The sequence below is a fragment of the Mauremys mutica genome, chromosome 1 (genome assembly GCF_020497125.1).
Source record: "Mauremys mutica isolate MM-2020 ecotype Southern chromosome 1, ASM2049712v1, whole genome shotgun sequence".
Lineage (NCBI taxonomy): Eukaryota > Metazoa > Chordata > Testudines > Geoemydidae > Mauremys > Mauremys mutica.
This window is the reverse complement of record NC_059072.1, coordinates 322,117,513-322,135,364: the sequence shown is the minus strand read 5'-3', so window position 1 is coordinate 322,135,364 and position 17,852 is coordinate 322,117,513. Positions and strand designations below refer to the sequence as shown.

The 17,852-nt window shown below is 39.4% G+C and overlaps 1 protein-coding gene across 2 annotated transcripts in view; it reads right to left on the bottom strand.

Annotated features, from left to right (window-relative positions):
- The window catches only part of LOC123370686 (mitochondrial intermediate peptidase), a 117,327-nt gene that overhangs the window by 47,767 nt on the left and 51,708 nt on the right, over nucleotides 1-17,852 (bottom strand). For both annotated transcript variants that reach the window (XM_045017408.1, XM_045017400.1), the window contains exons 14-15: nucleotides 17,183-17,292; nucleotides 1,289-1,363 (exon numbers count right to left, since the gene is read on the bottom strand). In XM_045017408.1, the coding sequence (XP_044873343.1) occupies nucleotides 1,289-1,363; nucleotides 17,183-17,292 (185 nt within the window). The remainder of the gene's footprint in view (nucleotides 1-1,288; nucleotides 1,364-17,182; nucleotides 17,293-17,852) is intronic.

Below are 17,852 nucleotides of genomic sequence, written 5' to 3'. Positions count from 1 at the left end.
GTTTGGAGCACCTAAAAGCAGCTGTCCTCACTTTAAAGCTATACCAATTGTGGTTTAAAAAAAAAAAAGTATTTAGCATAGGGAAAAAAGACTAGAGAAAAATCATACAAAATAAGCATTAGCAGAATATAAACACAAGCAGAATAATCATTATGAAAAACATAGATAATCTAAATGCTATTGTGACTATTAACTTTTACTGGTAATTGCTCTATTGGGATTGAGGAAACAAGCTCCCTGTTTCAACAATGACATATATATATTTATTGTTTGCTTGTTTGTTTTAAAAGACGAGTGAAAGACACTAACATATTTTACCTAAGTTTTAACTCCCCTTTTATTATAATGCTAAGACTTAGAAGGTGGAAACGGACATGTGTTTTCTTACTAACATTATTTTTACTGAATTGCACAAGTTCATCAACTGTGAGTGCAGAGCTGTGCATTAATGCTGAGCTGAAGAGTTTGATTTTCTTCTTAAAGAAAGAGTTGAAACTGTTGTTTTGGAAAAGCCAGACAGAACTACATGAACTTAGCAACGACTATAACAATATAATAAGGTAGACCAGATATTAGACCTACAAACGTTGACAGTGTCCTTTTAGTAATAAAAACCAATATTTTCAAACCTGGCTGCTTATGTCAGGAAAGCAAAATCCATATTTCATCACCTAAATAAAACTGGGCTGATTTTTAAAAGGTGCTCAGCATCTCCAGCTCACAGAGTTTAGTGGAATTTAAAGGTGCTCCATATTTCTGAGAATTAAATTGGTTTTATTTAGGAGTCAGAAAATGGATTTGTGAGCTTAAATGTAGGGATCCTGGTTTGAAAATTTTGGCCAAAGTAAATACAATAAAAAATGGCTACTTCAGCACACTTTTGTTTTTAATTTATATTTGAGATATTTTAAAACATTCAGTAAACAAAATATCAAGTCCAATTTTAATTCATGGCTTCCTGTTAAAACTTTCTTAAGTGTGAAAGGCAACCATTTTCAAAGCTGTGTACCTAAAGATAAGCATCTAAATCCATATTAAAATACCAACTTTATGCAGACAACTGACAATGTTGAGCAAAATATATTAAAATGAAGTTGAAAACAATTCAGTTTAAATATTTTGCATTTGTTTAGAAAGCACAGATACATCATTGAGTTAAGTGTTAAATTACAAAAAATTGTAAGATTTCACAAATGAATAGAGTCAAATTAAATTGATACAGTTCCTATAAATTTAGGAAGTCATTTCAGATTTAGGTCCTGGAGAAACCCGAAACCAAAGAACATACCTGAAGTTGCATATCAGCTGCAGCACAAATCTTTTTAGATTCACAGAGCCGTGACACCATGCTTTTTGGCAGTGACTTGAATAAAGAAAAAAGCCACAATACATTTAGAATTAAGTAAATTAAGCACACTGTTTGAGAACATTTAATGTACAGTACTTCTGAGTAAGGAAGACAAACAGAGAACATAAAAGTAAAACAATGGATTTTTACTGTAATTTTTAAAACAATTACGACTTTTAGAAAACACTTTGGATTGAAAAACTTACAAGGATGAAGGCATTCTATTAAATTTCAACAAGTACTAATTTGTCAAACAGAAGGTTTGAACATTCAAATACAGAATGGCAGACTACTACATTGGCCCTGCTTTTTAACTAGCAACCTGGGATAACCATTTATTGTCTCATAGGTGCATATTTATAAAACAATACAGTAACTCCTCACTTAAAGTCGTCCTGGTTAACGTTTCATTGTTACGTTGCTGATCAATGAGGGAACATGCTCATTTAAAGTTGTGCAATGCTCCCTTATAACGTCATTTGGCAGCTGCCTGCTTTTTCCACTGCTTGCAGGAAGAGCAGCCCGTTGCCGCTAGCTCATGGGGGCTCGGAACCAGGGTGGACCGGCAGCCCCCCCATCAGCTCCCCAATCCCCTAAATTCCCTGTATGGCAGCCACCCAGCAGGCTATCAATTGCTGGTAGTTCAGCTGTCCCTTCCCCCACTGCCATGTGCTACTCCTGTCCTCTGCCTTGGAGCTGCTCTCTGCTGTGCGTGGGGGAAAAAGAGGGGGGGCTAATGTCAGGGTGTCCCCCTACCCCCCCTGCACCCCACTTACCCCATCTCCATGGGTTGGAGGACATGATAGGACAGGGCTCAGGACGGAGGGAGCTTCCTGGGAGCAGCTGCTGTCTCAACTTGCTGATCTGCTCAACAAGGCAGTGTACTTAGAGTGGGGTCAGCGTACTTAAAGGGGCAATGCGCATCTCTCTCTCACACACACAAGGTGTGTGTCTGTCTGCCATGCTGTCTCCCCTCTTTCCATTCTTGCTGCCTTGTAGAGTGTGAGGCTACATTAAAAACAATGGGTTAACCCTTGAGGCTTAGCAGAGTGATAGTTCATAATTTAGCACTAAGGCATTCTCTGGGAAATATCCCACCCTCCTCCACACTCTGACTTCATCACCTCAACCAAGCTTCACAATCATCATCGCTGTGTCCAGTATTAAATTGTTTAAAACTTATATATATATAGAGAGAGAGCGAGAGAGAGAGAGTGTGTGTGTGTGTATATATATATATATATATATATATACACACACACACACACACATATATATATAAAAAAATAAAATATGGTCTTTTGTCCGGTGAAAAAAATTTCCCTGGAATTTCCCTAACCCCTCCTAGTTACATTAATTCTTATGGGAAAATTGGATTCACTTAACATCATTTCGCTTAAAGTCGCATTTTTCAGGAACATAACTACAACGTTAAGCGAGGAGTTACTGTACTTTGCTATCAACATGTACCTATTTAAAATATTATGACTATTATTTCAGACAATAAAAACACAGCTATTGCAGGCAGTGCCCCAGGGTCATCCAGTCTAAACTTCAGTAGCAGATATTAGAAATAAAAAAATCCTTTTAATGTTTGAGCATGTCTAGTACAAATCCATATTGGGCCTGATCCAATCTCAAATGAAGTCAATAGGAGGCTAGTCATTGTCTTCACTGAGTATTGGTTCAGATCCTACTTATTTATCTACATGAAGATGTTTTGCGAAACTGAACACTATTCTTGATATTTTTAATAAAACCTAATCTATGTTTCACATTTACATGACTAAAGTTATTTTAAATACTCCACCACATCCCTTGCAAGACTGACTGATTTTTCCCAATCTTCAGTCTAGTTTTCCCTTTTCCATTTAGATCTCTATAAATACTTCCAGAGACTGTTCAATGCCATATCTTTCAAAATACTGGTAGGTGAATGTCTGGCCCTACATTTCTTGTCAGTCCATCTTTAGGCAGTTCAATAAATCAGTTTTCCCAATAAGCATATTCTTTTTGTAAGTATTTTAAAGTATGTTAATCAGAGTTAAAATAACTCAGTTCTTGCTATTATGTTAAACAATATTATGCAATGGTTCTGCACTGTAACACAGATGTTTGCTATTACACAGAACTCAAAAAGCATACCTGAAGTTTTACAGTGTGATGAAGTGTTTAAGAAGAAATACATCAAAGTTTACAGATTCTGATCCCATAGCCATATGTTTAGATTCTGCACAAATGATATGACTCCAAACCAAACTATGTTGATGTTCATAAAATAAAAATACATAACAATTGCATACCAAATTATACCAAAGTCAGAAAAAAGTTAGCAATTAACTAAATGGAATCCGGAAGTTAAAAACAGATAAGAAATCTCAAGTTGCACAACCTTTTTTTGCAGCCACTTGTCAGGACCTTGTAATGTCTTTTCCCCAGATAAATGCAGTATAGTCCTGAGAATGGGAGACAATAGTACTTGCTATTTTGCCAGTCATAATGTACACAGCTGTTAAATTTCAACCTGCAGAACTGGACCAATGGACATTAACTCTGTCCTGCAATACTCTTATTATTCCAGTGCTATTTCTTTCCTGAATATAGAAGACTCCTCGTTTAGAAGTATGTGATTATTTTTGGAATAGGAATTTAGCTATATTGTTGGCCTCCAGATCAAGAAAAGGATATTGAGTGTAAAGACAGATAAAAAGGCAGCAAAGGTTAACAGGCTAATAATGGATTACTTCAACTAATCATATGCAGACTGGTCTAATAGCACAATGGGACAAAGGTTAGAGAAGCAATTTCTCAGATTAAATTATTGCTTCTCAACTTGGTTTTACTTAATGCACAGGCATTAATTTAAGAATTAAAAGTAGCTGAACCACAATGTAATACTGACCTCAATATTTAACATCCTAGGAGGAGAGAACAGTACCAAAACCTGACACAGTGATACTAAACTTTGGACAGGAAGATTTCCATAAAATGAAGAGGGGCTAGCCAAAAAAGCCCCAAATTGAAAGTAAAGGAAGTAAATTGCTTAGATGTGGCACGGATACCACTTAAAATAACAGCGTCAGACAGCATGTGTGCTGTTGAATAAAAATGGAACCAGGAAGGCAAAGAGTAGACCATAACTGACTATTAGCACCAGATCGCTCTCAAAATATGGAAATCTGACCTTACTGAAGCCAATAAACAGGAAATAAATAGCATCAGGCAATATGGAAGAGGGAAATTAGGTGGTCTTAGATGGATTTTTAAGAGCAAATAGTTAAAGGTTAGTATATTGGAAGCAAGAAGCCTGCGAAAGAATCAGTGGGTCTTCTGGATAATCAGTTGTGAAAGGGAGCAATTAAGGATGATAAGGACATTGCTGAGAAATAAAAGGGATTCATATCTTTCAAGGCCGGAACAGACCATTGTGATTATCCATTCTGACCTCATGCCACAGAACTTCCCCCAAAAAACATTCCTAGAGCATATCTTTTAGAAAAACATCCTTGCATAAGTCTTCATGGCTGACAATATCAGGGAGATACCAAAAATGAGTAGATCCAGAGTAGGCAATAAAGATGAGGTATTTTCAGAGACTGGAAAAGCACTGGAAGAAATTCATAATTTTAAAAGCAACAATTTACCAGGCCCTATATCCAAGAGTTCTGAAGGAGCTCGAGTATCAAGTGGCTGAGTTGCTAGCAAAGATAGGTAATTTTTAATTTAAAAAAACAGCTACTGTACCAGCAGACTGGAAGGTAACAAACAAATAAATATTTAAAAACTCCTGGATGATTTGGGAATTACAGATCAGTAAGCATTACATTAGTACCTGGTAAACTGGCTGAACAGATTTAAAATAGAATAATAAAACAGTGGAAGATGATGATATGATACAGTTTCTGCAAACAAAAATCATGTTTCACTAGTCTATTAAAATTATTTGAATGTGTCAAAGTAGCGGATGAAGGAGAACCAGCTCACTATTTATTTATATTTTCAAAAGTCTTTTACAAGGTCCCTCTCAAGAGACTACCAAAGAAACCAAGAATCATACTGTGCGAGGCAAAGTACTGTCCTGGACCAAAAATTAGCTAAGGGCTAGTCTACACTTACGAGCCGGGTCAACGTGGTGAGTTCGACTTCTCGGAGTTCGAACTATCGCGTCTAATCTGGACGCGATAGTTCGAACTCCGGAAGCGATAGTTCGAACTCCAGTACTCCACCACTGCAAAAGGCGTTGGCGGAGTCGACCTTGGAGCCGCGGACTTCGATTCCGTGGCGTCTGGACGGGTGAGTAGTTCGAACTAGGGTACTTCGAATTCAGCTACGCTATTCACGTAGCTGAATTTGTGTACCCTAGTTCGACCCCACTTCTTAGTGTGGACCAGACCTAAGAGACAGGGGGAAAAGGAATAGGAATAAATGTTAAATTTTCATAATAGACAAAAGTTAACAGCAGGTGCCTCACAGTTCTGTACTAAGTCCATTATTGTTTACTGTATTTATTAATCATCTGAAAAGAGAGGTAAATAATGAAATAGCAAAATTTGCAGATGACAAATTATTTAGGTTACATAATTCTTCCTCTACATCTGCCAGTGCATTTTGTCCTATCTATGTGCATTTTGCTCCCTATCCTGCAAGTACTTCAACGACCACTCATCATGGAAATAAATGAGCACATAAATGTATGCAAGATGACAGCCTGATGGAAGAAACTTTGTGCCTGATCCATGTTTAAGCACATTTTGTTATTAAGCACCAACAACCAACATATACATTTTGGATACAGTACAATAACGAAAATTGGATATGTAGCTTTAATTTGCAATTTTTTTTCTGCATTACAAAATCTGAACACCTAAAATCTTAGCAGCAGTGGATGTATATAATTTATATAGTTATAACTTTTAACAAATGCTACAGCCAAGATCACTGCTACACTTCAAATCAAATTGGCTCTTTCAGCACAACTGATTTATACCGTTTTATATTTTGGCCGTTTAAAACAACATTAAGATAAATTTAAGTATAGCAGCTGTCAGACAGTATGCAATTTAAAACAGAACAAAACACTAGAAATTCACTCATAGGCATTTTGGTAAACCACAATCCTACAAATCCTAACTAAAATGGGGAATCCAGGTTTGCAGTTCACAGGAACATACAACAGTGAGGTTCTGTGATGGGGACAGACAGTGCAAGTGATATCACACTCTCCATGGGCTATGTAGGACAAACCACCTCACCCCCTAACTTAGCTCATGCACTCTCAGCAGCTCTAATCCACAACTTACAATTGACTATTTCTCTTCACTGCCATGCTTCTGCTACACTGGAAGAGTGAATATAGAAATCCTCTCACTATACTGGAAAAGTGAACAGGTGCTCTCATGGCAGGGAAAATATGGAAATTCAGCCACTGCTTTCACTCCACTATTCTCTTCTTCTTCATAATCTGCTCTGATGGGAGTTTCTACTATGTTCCCCAGCTCCTTGAGTCCAAGTGCAAGGAGCAAATAGAGATGGGCACTGGTCGCTCTCTGTGCTCACCAAATCTCCCTCGCCAAAGGACCAGAGAGACAGCTCTCCAAAAAGTTGCTGCTGAAGATGTAGAAAGAACTGCTTGCCCTCATTCAGCCTACCAACTTGTTTTATGTGTACTCTTGTAGCTATACAAGTGCCACAACAGCAGCAAGACTCTGTCCTTTCACCTGAGACATAGCATCAGTATGAGAAGCAGAGAAGAACAGCTGATCATTTTAAGTAAATTACATCTATCTCATGAGTTCAGGGGAAATCATAAAGATTCACAGAGACAAGTGATATTCTACAATATGAGGGTTTGTGACTAATAGGATATAGTGATTAATTGTATAGTCTAATATCAACTACCGGTAATAATATCAACACCCAAGGGCTGTGTTGAAAGGATAATTCACAAGCAAGAAGAAAACAATGGCTAAAATTGGTGTCAGAAGTTAGGTTTCACTGGGGAAACGATGAGGACATGGAACTCAAAAAATAGAGACTTTGGTCAGCAAAAACAGCATGACAGAATGAGGCGGCCTATCAAGCCTAGTCTAGTTCGAGAGCCACTGGAAAGAGAGAGACCTGCAGAGACCAGCCAGATGGCATTCTGGACTGGGGAAGCAAGCCAAGGTTTAGATATGCTCCTGTCATGGCTGATTCATCTGCCTCAGGCACCTATCCATGACTGACCAACACACCAGTTCTTGCAGACATCAACAGAAAGCTGTCTTTCCCCATACTTTTCTATTTTGCTCTCTCTTCCACTTTGTCTCCTTGCCAAAAGCAGCAATAGCCCCAACAACAAGCAACTGAGTTAAAGGTCCAGCTATAGAACTATTATTTATCTTACCCCAAAAGAAGTAACAGAATCATAGTAATAATTCTGACTATCCAGGCCCATTTCTTTAATTAGATTAATAAACCACCACCTTTGTAATTCCATCTGCCTATAATACTGGAAATAAATAAACTCACAAACGGTTGAGACAATGACTTTTTCAAGCTAGCATCCAAAAAGGCATGAAGTTGAAAAATGGTTTAGTTTAGGCATTCACCACCATCACATTGCTACACATTTAACAAGAAAACCGGGAACACAAAATAGTACATGTCCACAAGGTGGTCTAATTAACATTCTTGGAGCTTTAACATTTGCATTTCTATTATTTTAACTGTGCAGTGGAATCTCAATATTAACATGGGTATCTGTATTGTATTTAATTTCCTAGAGGTTTGTTTTTTGTGTGTGGGTGTTTTTAAGGAAAAATAATAAGCTTGGTATGCATCTTCTTGAAGAGAAAGCTGCTTACCTTGTGGGAACTGGTGGTTCCTCAAGATGTGTGTTCCCTATCTGTATCCCCCTCCGGGTGTACATGCACTAGGAGTTGGAGAATTATTGCAAGCAGTGTATGCGGGTCTGCACATGTGCTATAGTCCTCATACCTCAAACTGAGGACATAAAGGGTGAAGCAGTCCAATTACCACTCCAGTTCCTTCTCTACCCTGAATCAGGAATGATGCAAAGCAGAGGAGGAGGAGGGCAGGTAGTGGAATGCAGATAGGGACCTCACATCTTGAAGAACCTCCCATTACAACAAAGTAAGTAACTTTCTTTTTCTTCAAGCACTGGTCCATACGTATACTCCACAGCGGGTGACTGACAAGCAGTATTCAAGTAGAAAAAGGGTGCAAGGATACAAGTGGAAGAGCCATCCAAAGGATTGCTGTCCCAAAGGGTGCATCAACAGAGGTATCCAGTACTAGCACATAACGTCTTTCACGTGTGGAGGAAATACCACGTAACTGCCTTGCAAATGTCAATTAGAGGTACTTCCTTGGTACTGTTGTCACTTGTGCTCTTACAGAATGAGCCCTTACCTCTGAGGGCAGGAAGATGTGACAGCTGGTAGCAGAGCAAAGTACAGCCTGAGATCCATTTAGAGAGCTTCTGGTAGGCGATTGCTTGACCTCAAATTCATTCGTCTTTGGCAAAAATAGTCTAGATGATTTTCTAATTAGTTTTGTCCTTTGTAGATAAAGGACTAGTTTGTCATACATTGAGGGAATGAAATCTCCTCTCCTCCAATGCATGCAGTTTTGGAAAAAAAAAAAATCCAGTCAATCCTTTTACATGTAAGTGACCATAAGAACGGCCATATTGGGTCAGCCAATAGTCCCACTATCCCATCTTTCAACCAATGTCAGATGCTTCAGTGGGAATGAACAGAACAGGGCAATTATCGAGTCATCCATCCCCTGTCATTCAGTCCTAGCATCTGCCAGACACAGGTTTAGGAACACCCACAGCAAGGGGTTGCATCTCTGACAATCTTTGCTAATAGCCATTGATGGACCTATTCTCCAGGAACTGGATTCTTTTTCGACCCCAGTTATACTTTTGGCCTTCACAGCCCGTCAATGAGTTCCACAGGTTGACTGTGCAATGTGTGAAGAAGTACCGTATATACCCGTTCATAAACCGAATTTTTTTGGTAAAAAAGTAAAGCATTAAAGTGCGGGGGTCGGCTTATCAATGGGTCTACAACAGAGTTTGAAAATTTTAAGCTCTATTGAATTATTGAATATTTAATACACTGTCGTTTTCTTTACCTGGAGTGTTCGAAGGCACGGAGTCCCTCAGCTCCCAGTGGCTGTGGTTCGCCGTTCCCAGCCAATAGGAGCTGTGGGAAGTGGTGCGGGCCGAGGGATTTGCTGGCTGCCACTTCCCGCAGCTCCCATTGGCTGGGAATGGTGAACCGCGGCCACTGGGAGCTGAGGGGCTCCATGCCTGCGAATGCTCCAGGTAAACAAAACGTCCTATCCTGCTAGCGACTTACCCTGACGGGCCATAAATATAGGGTCAGCTTATGAAAAGGTCATACAGTTTTTGCCATTTTTACCTATCCATCTTGGGGGGTCAGCTTATAAACGGGCTAATTAACAAGTACATATGGAACTTCTTTTTCTTTTAAACCTCCTGCCTACTAATTTCATCGGGTGACCCCTGGTTCTTGTGTTATGGGAAGGGGTAAACAGCACTTCCTTATTCACTTTCTTCACACCATTCATGATTTTATAGACCTTTATCATATCTCCTCATTTGCTGTCTCTTTTCCAAGCTGAAAAGGCCCAGTTTTCTGAATCTCTCCACATATGGAAGCTGTTCTATACCCTTAATCATTTTTGTTGCCCTTCTCTGTATCTTTTCCCATTCCAATATATCTTTTTTTGAGATGGGGTGATTAGAACTGCATGCAGTACTCAAGGTGTGCGTGTACCATGGCTTTATATAGAGGCATTATGATATTTTCTGTTTTATTATCTCTCCCTTTCCTAACGGTTCCTAACATTATACACCTCTACCCCAATATAACGCTGCCTTCGGGAGCCGCAAAAATCTTACCGCGTTATAGGTGAAACCGCATTATATCGAACTTGCTTTGATCCGTCGGAGTGCGCAGCCCCGCCCCCCTGGAGCACCACTTTATCGAGTTATATCTGAATTCGTGTTATATCGGGTTGTGTTATATCAGGGTAGAGGTGTATTAGCTTTTCTGGCTGCCGCTGCACACCGAGGAAGAACTTTTCAGAGAGCTATCCACAATGACTCCAAGATCCCTTTCATGAATGGTAAAAGCTAATTTAGATCCCACCATTTTATATGTATAGCTGGGATTAGGTTTTCCAATTGCATTACTTTGCGACTCCAAAACTACCTTGTTGTGAACTTTGGATATAGTTGTAATGAGACTATGTCCTTACAGAATATGGTGTATCCTGGGTCCGCCATTAGGGCTCTGAGCTCACCTACCCTTCTAGTTGAGGTGATGGCTATAAAGAAAGCAACTTTCATGGACAGGTGAGACATGGGACATATAGCTAGCAGTTCAAAGGGTGTAAGCTTAGTGAGAGCCAAAAGTACAAGGTTTAAGTCTCAGTGAGGAGTAGACATCCTTACTGGCAGGAAGGTACTGATTAGGGCAGGGGTCGGCAACCTTTCAGAAGTGGTGTGCCGAGTCTTCATTTATTCACTCTGATTTAAGATTTCGCGTGCCATTAATACATTTTAATATTTTTAGAAGGTCTCTTTCTATACGTCTATAATATATAACTAAAACTAACAACAACAAGAATACATTCGTAGGAGATTTGGGAACCAAAATTGTCTGGGTCAGTCTGGGGTGATGAGGATGATTCATGCCCTGTCCTGTTGAATTTTCCATAAGACCAATGGCAGGAGTGTTATGGGAGGAAATAAGTTACTCACCTTTCATAGTAATGATAGTTCTTTGATGTGTGTCCCCCTATGGGTGCTCCACTGTAGGTGTGCTTGAGTCCCTGTGCTGCTGATTGGAAAACTTTGGTGGCAGTGTCCCTTGGTCCCGCACATGAACTGTTCCTTCTTGTGTTGTAGCACGAGGCTAACCAGAACGTGGAAGCCAGCAAAGGTTAAAGAATATTTAGATAAGACCTGCTCCATTTACGCAGAGTGGTACTGGTTGTCTTCGAGGTAGACTTAGAGGGTGACCTGCTTATGAGAGCATTTCCTGCCTTCTCAATGAGACCCTAACTGAGTGTCTATAGGAAAGGATTCCCTTGCAGCAGGGTCTTACTTTGCAGCGGGAGACACACTCCGTGTTGAGTCAGGCCAATGTACAGGTCCCACAGTCTGGGTCCGACTGCAGCCGCATGGCCTTCTCCATAAGGTACTTTCTAAGCTGGAATTCCCATGCCTCACCGGTACAGCTAAGGAAAGCGTGGCATACGCTTTCCTTAGCTGTGTTTCCTCCTCCAGGCAAGACAGGCAGTGTTTATGGTCTTCGTTAACAGAGAAATAACAAGGACAGGACACAAGTTTTTGAAGCCCAGAATTCTGGGCATAGTCCAATACTCATAGCCGGATAAGGGGGAGGGGGTCCCAGAGGTGGGGAAATCTATCTGACTAGAAAAAACTATATACAAAAGCACTAAGGCCAATTTTGAAATATTTACGGATCAAAGAATAACTATGAGGAAGCAGCAGCTCCGTACACTGGAGGTTCTGACCCAGGCCATGTGGTGATAAGAAGGAACTAGAGAGGTGGTTGGTCCACTCTGCCCTTTATTCCTTGATCTGAGGCATAAAGAGAGTTATGGCACATGTGTAAACCAATGGATGCTGCTTGCAAGAATTCTCCGACTCTGGATGCATGTGGACCCACAGTGGAAAACACAGAGGAACCAGCACTCGAAGAACTATTACTTTGGTGCTGGCTAGCTTTTTGGACTCAGTTTTGCTAATTTTGCCAGTGAAAATTCTAAGTTCCTTTAAACCCATCAGTGCGCACTTATGAACAAATCCAAAACCATAGAAGACAAAGTGAGTCTTTTCATGACTTTCAGGCCTTTATCCAGCTGCACACATGTGCGTAATACTTATGTATCTTTAAGAGTGTTTCTATAGAATAATTTTTCTGCTGTATATACTCAATTTTCAAATGTTCATATGTTTTAAAAATCAAAACCAACTCCTTTCCATACAACAAGCCAGGAACCAAACCTCAATGAAGACTCTGAGCCCAGGACCTTATCCTACTACAACTGACTTTATAGGGAGCAGTAAGCCACAGTTAGAGTCCCTTTATTCATAAGTGAAATTAATGAGATGCCTAGTTTGTGTAAGAAACAGAATTTGGTGCTAATACCTATGCCAAGTTTCACACTCCAGCTATTTGTGCCATGGCCATTTTTTTCCAAGAGTGTGGTTAGAATAATTTTCATAATGGATACAGTGGATTTTGTTTTCATATTCACAAAACTCAAACAGCTCAAGGGAATTTTGCTCAAACTTTCTACACAAAAAAATCACCTCCAGGCAGAGACCAAGCATGGAAAATTGAACCCCAAAGATCAATTTCTGTAAAGTTATAAGTGTGTGAAACCAGGGGTTTATTAAAGAATCTACTGAGCAAGCTTAAATAAAGCAGTTGCTACTGATGACTACTATAGTAATAAATAGGTATTTTTTCCTAATTTCTACAATTTATTCATATGTAAATCCGAGACACTGAAATCTTTTACATTAGCTTCCTAAATTTCTGAAGACTGACTAAAGAAAGGAAAAGCAGATTTATTTAGATTCTAGACAGTGGTTTACAAATATAATCTAAATTTTAAAAATTAACACTAAAAAACAGCAGTTCAAAACCTCACATGCCACACAGTAGCTCCAGGCTCCATTCCTAATCTTGCAGCCTAATCCAGTCTTGTCCCCCTGCAAAATTGAATTCCTACATTAACATTCACTCAATTCAATTGCTCCCTGGCACACAATAATTCTATGCCATACAAGGGCAAGTATCTACACCCAATGCAGAAGAAATTTAAAAGAAAGTGCTAAATGGGATATAGTATCTGGTTCTTAGCTTGTGAACTGCAACAAAACATGGTTTAGATTTAAACCATTTTGAAGACACAAAGCAGTAAATGATGTTCCACAAATCTCTTTCAGATGTTTTTCCCCGAAGATCAAATGTGCTCATGCTCTGAATCCATATGCGATCAGATAACTTCAGAATACTTAAGCAACGCTACACTTAAACTTCCCAGAGAATGCAGAATGTAATCATTTTTCAGTTTTTATATTTATTTCAACAACATGTTATATGGGTTAAAACCTGCCAAATGATGAAAACACTGGTGCTGAACACCCTTAACTCCTACTAACTTCAACAGGAGTTGTTGGTGCTCAACACCTTACAGGATTGAGTGTCCCATATGAAAGCAGATGTTTACCACTTTGGTAAGGCATGTAATACTATGGGAACCTCCAGTAAGCAACATTAGATAGTGCAGTTCCCAAGGCACAAACGGAGAGAGAGCTAGCCTCACCAATAATTTCAATTATAATAGATACTATACAAGCTATTCTAACTAACCACACAAAGTTACTATAGAAGCAGACAGCAAAATATTTCCAATTACTCTCATACTACTGAAATATAATACTGAATGTTTATGACTTTATAGATGTCTGTTGAAAGTTTCTCATGCTATGTAATAGTCTCCTGCTTTGAGGAATTAACTGCAGATCACCACTGTGGATGCAACACACTACATGCTTGAGTAATCTGAAGCTTGGCTAATAAAGCATCTGAAACAGATTTCTGATATATCATTCACTTGCTTAGTATCTCTGAAATGGCTTAACAAATATAAACTGTGTTTTGTTACCATGCATGAACAGCCAGGGCCGCCCAGAGGATTCAGGGGGCCTGGGGTCTTTGGCGGCGGGCAGCCCCCGCCGCCGAAGACCCGGCACTTTGGCAGCGGGTCCCAGGGTGGAAGGACCCCCAGCCACGGGTCTTCGGGGCACTTCGGCAGTGGGTCCCAAAGCAGAAGGACCCCCCGCTGCCGAATTGCTGCCGAAGACCCGGAGCGGAAGACACTTCGGGGGCCCGGGCGCCGTGAGACTTTTCCGGGGCCCCCAGAGCGAGTGAAGGACCCTGCTCCAGGGGCCCCGAAAAATTCTCGTGGGGGCCCCTGTGGGGCCCGGGGCAAATTGCCCCCCCCACCCCGGGCGGCCCTGCGAACAGCTAGCCAGGTATGGTCACTCTGTCCCATCCAGCGCTTTCTTCTAATTTCCTCTGCTTATGGTGAAGGGATCCTTGTCCGAGCCTGACATAGAATCACTTTATGTCAAAAAACATCTGAGTGAGCTTTAACGCAGGAATCCAAAACTGATGAGGGATGAGATTCTGTAGGCATGCTGTAATGTGAAAATGTTATGTGTGGTAACATAGTGAAAACATATATTTATCAATATAAATGTGCCAAAAACTTTTGTATTGTTTGGATTGCACTTATCCTGATTCATAAATCTCTAGGGAAGAATGAGACAGGAGTAAATTCAACAAGTTTATTTTGAACTGAATGAGTACTCCTAAGTTTACAGTTAGTTACCAAGGTTGACAACAAAATTTTTGCTGTTGGAAAAATGATTAAAAGACTGTTAATAAGGAGTTAACATGTTACACTGGTTGGCTTGTTGCACTAACATTTTACTTTAAAAACATTTAGGGACTGATCCAAAGTCAACTCTTTCCATGGACATCAATGGGTTTTGGATCAGACTGTTAAGAAGATATTTGTCTTGTATAATCTGGCAAATATCCAAATGCCTCATGAGGTGAAAACTTCACCCACTGAAGTTTGTGGTGCTAAAGAGCACGCTTTAGTTGATACACAGAATATGTACTAATTTAAGAGATGTAACGTTTCAAGATCAATTAGGGTAACTTTCAAGTGGAAATGCATTCATGTAGTGGGCTTACTAAGCAAATATTAGAAAGGACCTCACTGTATTTTGGTTTGGTCAACAGAATAATTATTCCTAATAAATCCCTAAAATGACTCCGTTCTACTACTACTAATTTTCACCACGAAATTGAGTGTACTTTTCTTATGCTACCGTTCTGTAGGTTACATACCCAAGTTTTCCAACATTATCTAAAGCAGGGGTTCTCAAACTGGGGGTCACACGGTTATTACTGGGGGTTACGAGCTGTCAGCCTCCACCACAAACCCCGCTTCACCTCCAGCATTTATAATAGTGTTAAATATAAAAAAGTGTTTTTAGTTTACAACGGGGGTCGCACTCAGAGGCTTGCTGTGTGAAAGGGGTCACCAGTACAAAAGTTTGAAAATCACCTATCTAAAATATCTAAAGTAAAGTAAAAGAGGCAAAATGACCAGAAACAAACCAAACATTTTATATGTTCTCAAAACATAACTGCAAAGATAAAACACTCTAATATATAGTACTTTTCCACTGAACTGCTGGTTCCATACACTATGGCCCCAGTAAAATGAATTACATTAAAGATTTAGGCAAAATGAAGAAAGTTCCCAGAACAACCGTGAAATTATTAAGGGATTTAATTAGAGACAAGACTAAAAGAACTGGATACATATCGATTATTGTTATTATTATTTGTATTTCAGCGACTCCTCGAAGCCCCAACCCAGGATAAGGGCCTCACTGTATTAGGCACTGTACATTGAAATTAACAACAAAAACAAAAAAGTTCCTGCCCCAGAGAGTTCACAGTCAAGTAATATTACAAGACACAACAGAAGGAAGAAACGGGCAAGAGAGAGAGAGAGAAAGAGAGAGAGATGCAAGGACAAGATGACAGCAAAATAAGGAAGCTTTGCAGTTAAACTGGTCGTCTCGTCTTGCCACCAGCCTAGCCACTGTCAGATGGCAGGTTTTACAGGTAAATCTTAAGAAGGAATGTGAAAGAGGACAGGGATTTTATGGAGTTTTCCCCTCAAGTATGGGAACAGGTGGGAGAAAGTGTAGAGGTGCCTGAGTGAGAAGTGCAGGCTGAGCACAGTGAATAAGGGCCAAATTTTCAGATAAGTCTCAACTAAGCCTCAATTTTGGCAGGCACAATTTTGCACCTGCTGTGTACTGCATATGCAAATACTGTCCTTAGATAGATAGCTACCCAGTTTGTGGGTGCAGACAGTCAGACATCTACTAGAATTTGTGCCAGCAGGAGCAATTGCAAAAACGGAGATTGCTTCTAAAAATCTGAACCCAGGGAAAATCTGAGCACTGTCTGTAAGCCCTTGTAAAGTGTAAACACAAAAGAGGGAAGGAATTGGACAGAGTGGTACAAGGCCATACATACAGGCAGGATTACTGGGATATAACTAAGAAAAGGCACACTTAGGCAACATTTCGGGGGGCGGGTACCTTAGGTGAAGCAGTGCAACAATAACTTGAAGTGTTTAAAACTAGTTAAAGCAGTTCAGTACCCTATGTGAACAATCCTGCTCTGGAAGCAGAAATGCCTCATACTGTTGATCCCCCATTATTTTCCATGATTTTGTGACAATATGATTTAACACTATATAAAGTCAGAGCAAAAATAATATTAAAGACACTGAATTTCTAACTTTGGTATTAATATTAAAAGCTGTTTTTCACATCATTTGGTTCGTAGAGTAGCTTATTTATTGTACCACTTTTTGTATAACCTTTGCAAAATGATTTTGGTTGAAAGTTTAAAACTGCCAGTACAATTTCAAATGTAGAGATTCAATTTCCTTTTATACACTGTGTGCTTCTTATTGTGGGGAAGGTAAATGATTCTTTTGTCAACCATTAGATATAAATTAAAATATAAGGTTAATGTTACCAAAGTTTACTGTTGTCTTAATACGTCCTTATAAATGAAAACTGAAAAAATTAACTCATTTAACAAATCTGCTTATAATATTTTAAATAGTCTGTATGTTCATTTTTCCTACCTGGCCAGTCTGAAAATGCCTTGCAAACTGATTAACCACTCGATAGTCACTTGCAAAATACTCCATCAGGATAGAGGGAACTTCAGCAAAATCAGTAGGACATCTGGTCCCTAAGGAAGGAAAAGATTGAGAATATGAGTATACAGCTATTTACATTAGCACACATAATTCTATCTTTCCAAGAGCTCGTTAGCATTTAATTTGGACTTCTAATGAACTGTAATAGTCTTTCATTCCTTAAGTCAATATTTTATTTCTATACCATTACGGTACATATTGGCAGAAAAACTTCATTATTATCCTACACATTTTACTATAAATCACAAAGTAAAAAAATATTTGAACAGCTGGGAGAGGCACTTTATGAAGCTGTGGACCACACCTTGCTAAAATAAACCAAGCTGCAGCCAATCTGGCCCTACATAAAACACCAAATCTTCTGAATTGTCCTAAACCTAAATCCAGTCACAATGTAAATCAAACTCTGCATTAATCCCACTCGCAATCCTTGTTCTTATCTCCCATCTGTTTGCTGAGCTCACATATCTCTGGTTTTTATTGGCCTTTCTTAACAACGCAATCATCAGGTGAAAGCATTTTTGCAGGTTCAAAACATGTTCTAAATAAATTTGAGGAAGTAAATTATTTGCAGTCACACAATGGTGTTTTA